Source organism: Dasypus novemcinctus, chromosome 11 (assembly GCF_030445035.2).
Source record: "Dasypus novemcinctus isolate mDasNov1 chromosome 11, mDasNov1.1.hap2, whole genome shotgun sequence".
Taxonomy (NCBI): Eukaryota; Metazoa; Chordata; class Mammalia; order Cingulata; family Dasypodidae; genus Dasypus; species Dasypus novemcinctus.
In genome coordinates, this window is record NC_080683.1 from 4,030,315 (window position 1) to 4,038,135 (window position 7,821).

General features: G+C 42.9%; 1 protein-coding gene across 1 annotated transcript; it reads left to right on the plus strand.

Moving 5' to 3' along the window:
- The first annotated feature begins 614 nt into the window (after positions 1-614).
- On the plus strand, positions 615-5,049 carry LOC101438478 (HLA class II histocompatibility antigen, DR alpha chain). Its single transcript, XM_012527899.4, has 5 exons — positions 615-773; positions 2,662-2,907; positions 3,308-3,589; positions 3,843-4,008; positions 4,654-5,049. Exons 1-4 carry the CDS (start codon positions 692-694, stop codon positions 3,995-3,997), a joined length of 765 nt encoding a protein of 254 aa, XP_012383353.1. The 5' UTR covers positions 615-691; the 3' UTR covers positions 3,998-4,008; positions 4,654-5,049.
- Positions 5,050-7,821: the final 2,772 nt, after the last annotated feature.

Below are 7,821 nucleotides of genomic sequence, written 5' to 3' on the forward strand. Positions count from 1 at the left end.
GTGCCCAAGCTTTCCATCACCCTCTAGCTTTGGGAGTGTGGAAACTCAGGGCCTTCCTCTGATGTTCTCTTCGTGGATAACAGGGACGGGCTTGCCATGCTCTTTGGCTGAGTTGACCATCTTTGGGTCTAGGAAACTCCAGTTGAGGCATAAAACAATCAGCAGCTTCTTTAGTGAAATTTTGACATCCGGTACCACCAGGATGGCCTGGCAGTTTACATTCTCTTTAGACAATTTGTTGTCTTTTAATCAAACTTTCAAGCTCTCAGAGCACAGAAGCATGATCTGTCCTGAGCTCTCACTTTAGGACATTTTTGATGATTTTATTCTTACTAACGAGCTTCTGGCCAATCCCTGTCTCGGGTTAGGGCTTATTGGGGGATGGAAGAGTCTGATTGCCTGGCATTCTCAAAAACTTGATTTTCTATTTTGTTCACATGTTTGTTCGATTAAGCACTATATCTCTTTAATGAACTAAGTCGATCCTCCTCTCTTGGACCCTTTACATGAGCCCTGCCCTTAGCAACAGGTAAGTCATCTCAAAGCTTTTTTCTGATTGGCTGCAGTTCAATCTTCCTGAATTTTAACCAAGCCAGACTCCGTCACACCTCACAATCTCTTTTCTTTTATTTCCATTTGTACTGCCTCGCTGGCGAGCCATACCGACCCTCATAAAGCCCCCAAGAAGAAAATGGCCCAACGTGGAGTCGGGGTGCTAGGAGTTTTCCTCGCGGCTGTGCTGATGAGCGCTCAGGAAACAAGGGCTATCAAAGGTAGGTGCTGTGAAAATCAGTGTCCTAGGAGAGCAGTGAGAAACGAACCGTGGACATTTGCAAGACAATATTTGGAGCAAAAGCAAGTGTGACAAATTGTATTTTGGAGGAGTTCTACCTACATCACAAGATTAAGTTAGTTAAATTTATTTTAGAACAACAAAGCTGAATTGTATATTGGTGAATGGCACTGACTTTGGTATAAGCCAAACCTGGCGCGCAGGGCCAGGTGGGAGTACTTTCTCACACTAACAAGTTACCTCTTTGGACTTTCATCTCTCTTTCTGTAAAATTAGTAAAGTAAAAAATTGAAAACTTCACATAATTTTGTGGGGATGAAAGAGACAAATTATGAGAAATTCTCCGTACTGTTCTTGGTTGAGTATATGGTGGTAATGGCTTGGCTTGTGAATCCTGCCAGCTTATTGTGAGCAGAGACATTGCACTGAAAGGACGGTCACCAAAGAGCGACTGCCTACCCTAGGTGGAGGGGCGGCAGGAGTGCTGGTAGAAGTTACACGGGATCTCCTCCCTCTGGGGACAGCCAGAGTCCGCTCCACAGGGCACAGCGGTAGTCCACCTTACAGTGGATTTTCTAATGACATGAAGCCACTGTTTCTTGATATTTCCAAGAAAGTAGAAAAATTAATAAGGAAACGGGAATCTGATGTTTTCCTCTGCCTTCTCTAGAGCAAGCATTCAGGCTGGTGTGAAGAGTATTATAAACAACCATTCTTCATCCAGAGGGCTACTCTGGAAAGATGAGTTTCTTTCCTGGGGTTGGAAAAGGGCAGCCACATACATTTGCATCTATGAGAGTGTGCATAGCTGTGAATGTTAAAATCGTCCCTAGGTTTATCAATATACAGTCAGACCTTAAAATCCCTTACATTGTCTCTGAAGACTAAGTAGAGAAGTAATCTCCTCCCCTCTCTACACACACCACAGAAGCTGCATATCTCCAATTGTAATTCTCCTTTTTCAAGTTGATTACTTCCTTGGTGTTGGTTATTCTCAATATCAACCATAATATATTATGTCTCAGAATGATGGTCCCAATATAAGAAGAGTTAAGATCAAGGGTGCCAGGGTCAATCCAAGCATATTAATTCTCATAGAGGTATGCATGGGTGATGCGAAACCAGGGTTGTGGGTGATGTATACACCACTAGGTCTCAGGCGCAGCTTCCTGTGTATCTCAGGCCCCAGTTATGTTTTCAATTGATCTCATTCTTAAATTCAAAGCAGCCTCTGACCCTAATATGAACAATACTAAGAAATTACTTGCACTTGTCTCATTTGATCTTAAAAAAAAAAACCCATGGGAAAAGCAAAATCACAACAGAATTATAATTAGAACACTACACCCAAATAGGGAGAATATTCTCCTCAAGATTGCTGGGCAAAGAAGTAGCTAAAGGAAACACTGTAAGATTTGATTTCAGAGCTCAGAAGTCAACCTTTCAACCTTTTATCTTTTTAGTGCAAGGTTCTGGGAAAGTGCTTTGGAAATCTGGGTATTAGAGCACAAGAGAGAACATTTCTCTTTTAGGAATTGCTGCTCAATTTCTTAAAAAGGGAATCTTGTCTCTGCTAGGAACATGGTGTCAGATATGGCTTTACAATCCTCTGGGATTTTTTATCCCTCATTTCCCTCAATCCACCCTCTCTAACTCTGCCCTCTTAATCCTGCCCTCCCGGCACTGTTCAGCATCGATGCTCCCATCTAGACCTCATCTTCCACCTGTCCCTGCCCTCCATGACTCCTCCATTCCCCTTGGCCGACCCCTCCCCCCACACCTGCCCACATGTGTGTGTCTCACATCCTGGGTTCTTCCTCATCCTCCTCTCCTGCTTCCCACCCTAACACCCTTTCCTTCCTTTTCAGAGGAGCATGTGATCATCCAGGCCGAGTTCTATCAGACCCCTAACCCATCAGGGGAGTTTATGTTTGACTTTGATGGTGATGAGATTTTTCATGTGGATTTGGATAAGAAGGAGACAGTCTGGCGGCTTGAAGAATTTGGACGTTTTTCCAGCTTTGAGGCTCAGGGTGCATTGGCCAACATCGCTGTAGACAAAGCCAACCTGGAAATAATGATGAAACGCTCCAACTACACTCCTGACACCAGCGGTACCTTCCCTGCTGGGCGGGGGCTCCTTGTTTATGCTACAGTTACTGGATTCCCTTCCACAGGCCTAACCTTGTCATTAGCAAACCCAGATTCTCCTGTTACAGGCTCAAGATTCTCATGGTTTTGTTCCTTTATGATGTGCTCTTGTCTGGCCTCTGCCATCCACATTCACTCAGAAAACTCCTTGCCCTAAATCCATGTTAGGAGACCAAGAACAAGGTCTTTGGGTATCTTGTATCTCAATCTTGTTTCCAGTCCCGGGGTGAGGCTGTCACAGAGTCTGCAGAACACCATTTCAACTACTTTTCCAACTATAGGGTCTATTGGAACATAATTCAATGTGGGAGGGGAAGGGACCAGCCAAACAAGGGAAGCTAATTTCTGTCTTGTGCTCCCCAGTACCTCCAGAGGTGACGGTGCTCTTGAACAGACCTGTGGAACTGGGACAGCCCAACATTCTCATCTGTTTCGTTGACAAGTTCTCCCCACCAGTGATCAATGTCACATGGCTTCAAAATGGAAAACCTGTCACTACAGGAGTGTCAGAGACAGTCTTCCTACCCAGGGATGACCACCTTTTCCGCAAGTTCCATTATCTCCCCTTCCTGCCCTCAACTGAGGATGTCTATGACTGCAAAGTGGAGCACTGGGGTCTGGATGAGCCTCTCCTCAAACACTGGGGTACGGACCATCCTTCAATCCCCTTTATTTCTTGGTGTCCTCCCGTGATGCTTAGGACTCACAGTTTCGTGACATCTGCTACAGTCCTAAACCTTGTCTCTTCTCAATACTCAACTTCTCACTATTTTAATCTGCAATTCCTTCCTCTTCTTTAATCTATTAATGACACTTCTCTTTCCTAATTACGTTTGATCCTAAATGCTCCTCTTCACCACCGTTCATGACTTCTTTCCTTTTTTAAATTTCTTCTCAGAGTTTGAAGGACCAACCCCCCTTCCAGAGACCACAGAGAATGTGGTGTGTGCCCTGGGCCTGGTTGTGGGTCTGGTGGGCATCGTGGTCGGCACCACCCTCATCATCAAGGGGATGCGCAAAGGCAATGCTGCTGAGCGCCGGGGACCTCTGTGAGACGCCTGGAGGTGGGTTAGGTGTGGTCTTGGGAAGACGTGTATGGTTTTTCAAGGGAGGAAACATGGTGGAGGAAAGGACATGTGGTTCTTTTAGGGGAAAAGTTTGGGCAAAGTTGTGACTCGATCTCTCTTTCCTACCTCAGTACCAGACATTGGCCTCATCTGGCATCCCAAAGCTTCAGGGTCCATATTCCATTCCATAGATGTGCAACCAGGCCACACCTTCAATCTTGAAAATTATATCTAGCACCTAAGATATTGTTTCACATTCAGTTACTGAGTCTAGTGATCTAGGAAACTCAACTTTCAGATTTGAGAGCCCCACACTTAAATTTCCTCAGGCAGGCCATCAATTGGGAAGCATTCCCAGAGTCTGGCTCCCTTCTTTTCAGTTAAGTAGAAATCCCTTGGAGGCTAATGTGTGTTTTCACTCCCCCAATTTGAGAAGTAGTGTCTGCAGCACTAAGAGAAGGTAAACCATGGCCTGCTCATTCATGTCCTCTTGGAGAATAGGGTTCACTTTGAAAAGCTCTGTTTATTGGAGGTCAGATGAATAGTGAGACTTCCAAAGGGAAAGGAGTAAGAGAGAAGAGGTGGGAATCTTTTCATTTTAATTTTCATTTTAAATTCTTTACTATATGTGCCCCGCTACAGGTGATGATCTTTCTTAGAGAGAAGATTGATGAAGAAATTTGCTTTTTAGTAGCTTTACTAAACTAGCAATTACTGCATGGTTCACCTAAATGAAGACTACCATTCTTCAGGACCCTCCAGCCCTTTAGCCACCTCGAGAATGGTGATGCCAACCCTGATCGCTCCATACTCTTAACATCTAGTTGGGTTTCCCTGTCTATCAACCCTTCCTCTTTCTCTCCATTTTCCACCATTAAAAAATTTTTTTTCCATACCATTCCCTTAGAATGACCCATAGGATCCTTTTCTGTTCCAGAGCCTGTGAACATTCCATGGGGGCATCTTTTGTGTTCTTGTTCCTTGGAATTTCCCTGAACCATGATTTTTCTGTATACAATAAACAAGGTAGACTTTTCAGTGTGTCTGAGACAGTCCTTCAGGGATCTGGGAATATGTATGATGTCTCCATCATAAAGGGTCTAAATGTAGAGTGTAGAGGGATTAATAAAAAATTCCCAGTTTCATCAAGACTTGATCTCATTCATAGAACCTTCAGGCAATTCAGCTGCTGTGGTCCAGTCCTCATCTGGAAAATGCTAAAGCACAGTTTGTTTGTTGGGAGTGCTCTACTGATGAGTAGGTTCAGAATCTGTTTTTGGTTCTTAAACCTCAGTTCAATGAGATATCCAGATCTTCAGTAGAGGGAACTACAAAGCCTAGGATTTGACCTCTGATAATGGGTGGACAGATGGTGGGGTGTATGGGAGGGGGTGTGCAGGGAGCAGAATGAGAGGGGCATCCACACACATTATAGGCTTTACATATCAACGCATTTCAGACTGAATGAGGAATGGGATTGGACACTGGGGATTGGCATTACCAGTTAACCATAGTCGTAGATATCAGTGCCTTTACCAGAAGATTCTGACTTAATTTTTGTACCACCTTACATTTGGAGATGTTCCCTAAGTGGAAAAACTCACTAAAGTGGGGAGATGTAACAGAAAAATGGTAGGAAAGAATGGTTGAGTCACAGTGAGCTGTTGCTCAAATGTTTGTGAAACTCATTGGATATTTTTAAAAATTTTAATGTTTTTAATTTTAAGGAAACTTTAGATTACATAAATTTTACATAAAAATATAGGGAATTTCCAAATGCCTCACCATCTCCCCTCCCACACTTTCCCACATTAATATCTTTCATTAGTGTGGCACATTTGTTACAAAGGATGAACACATACTGAAGCATTGCTACTAATGGTGAACTATAGTTACATTATAGTTTACACTCTGCCCCACACAATTTTACAGGTTATGACAATATGTATAATGGCATGTATCCTTCATTGCAATGTCATGCAGGACAATTCCAGTGTCCCCATAATGCCCTCAAGTTACACCTATTCTTCCCTCTACCTCACAATCTCTGGTGGCCATGCCTTCATATCAAGGATGAAAGTTCTATTGCTAGAATAAGAAGTCCATAATAAAATAATAATTAGTCTACTTTTGTCTAGTGCTCATTCTCCAATCTTAAGGATTTTGGGATGTGATGCCCATTCTATTTCTTTTTTTAAAAAATATATTTTTAATTTTTTAAAAAGATACTTAGATTACATAAATGTTGCATAACACTAGTAGGAGATTCCCATATGTCCTACTCCCAACCCTCCCACATTTTTCCACATTAACCTCCTTCATTAATGTGCTACATTTGTGACAACAGATGAACACATTTTGGATCATTGCCACTAAGTGTGGATTATAGTTTATGTTGTAGTTTATACTCCACACAATTTTGTAAATTATGACAAGATATATGATGGCTTGTATCTGTTATTGCAATGTCATTCAGGACAATTTTCAAGTCCCCCAAATGTCCCCATATTACACTTGTTTTTCCCTCCACCTCCCCTCAGAACTTCCAGTGACCACTGCCTCCATGTCAATAATAAAAGTTCTTCCATTGCTAGAATCACAATAAGTTTATACTAGAATACCAGTAAGCCTACATTAGACCATCTTTCATCCCCCAATCCTGAGGATTCTTGGGTGATGATGTCCACTCCACCTCTGATTGAGAGGAGGCTTAGATCCCATCATGCAGATGGATGGGACTACCTTGCCTGCAGTTGCAAATTCTCTCTGTTCCTTGGGATGGTCATTGTTCATCATCATCTGCTTGTTAGTTGTTTCAGGTGAGTCCATTGAACTTGAGAGTAGGCATTGCAACTCTGCTGAGATTCAGGACCCAGCTGGTACATTGACAGCCCAAAGATTTAAGTCTCTTGGACATACATATATCAAGTCTAGCAGTAAATATAGGTTCAAATAGAAGGAGCAGAAGAGTTATGTATGGGGAAACCACAACTGAGTTCTCTGTCACATTGGAGAGCATAAATTCCCAAGTAAGGCCCAGTGGCAGGACACCAAATTCCTGAGCTGTCTGCCCTGCCTATAGTGTCTAGATGTCTTCACTATTTGATGCAATGTTTACTTTGGCAGCCAATGAGATCCTGCTGAGAAGTGCTGGAATGATCTCCCAATTGACTTTGAAGTCTCTTAGTCATATAAACTCATTTGTCTTTACCCGTTCCTCCTTTCGATCAAAGTCTTTTTTCCAGTTGCTTTGCTAGTTGGTATTGGTAGTAATCCCTTGGTGCCAGGGAGGCTTATGCCCTGGAGTCATCTCCCAAACTGGGGGGAATAAAATGCATGTGTACATTGAGTTCGGCTTAGGGGGAGCAATAAGGAGGCTCTCAGGAGGTAACTCTTACGCACCCTATAATACTAGACTAAGTTTCAATTTCAGAAGTAAAGGTTCACAAGTATGGTCATCAGTATGAAGGGCCTGTCAGTCGTCCATCCTCCTTCACTTTTCACTGCCCCTGTACTCAGGGGATTTTTGCTGTCCCATTAGAGAATGTGGCAGAGCTCCCCAGGATGGGAATTTGATATTCTTTCAGCTATTGTGTGAATCTCCACCTACCGTGACAATACCCCATGAACACTAGAACACATTTATACGACCTATAGTTATTCCCGTGGTGAACCTTCTCTCATAAATGCCCCATCAATGATACCCACAGCAATGATCCTCCCCTGCCACAGTTGTAACTCTTCTGTGATCCAAAACGTCTTAAAAAATGAAGCTAAGAAAATAACCAAGTACAAGTAATAAGAAAATGA

Excerpts from the sequence above, each read along its gene's own strand:
- LOC101438478 (XM_012527899.4), top strand. The coding sequence starts at position 692 with ATGGCCCAACGTGGAGTCGGGGTGCTAGGAGTTTTCCTCGCGGCTGTG. Across the intron at positions 2,908-3,307 it reads CTACACTCCTGACACCAGCG|TACCTCCAGAGGTGACGGTG; the intron begins GTACCTTCCCTG and ends TGTGCTCCCCAG. Across the intron at positions 3,590-3,842 it reads GCCTCTCCTCAAACACTGGG|AGTTTGAAGGACCAACCCCC; the intron begins GTACGGACCATC and ends ATTTCTTCTCAG.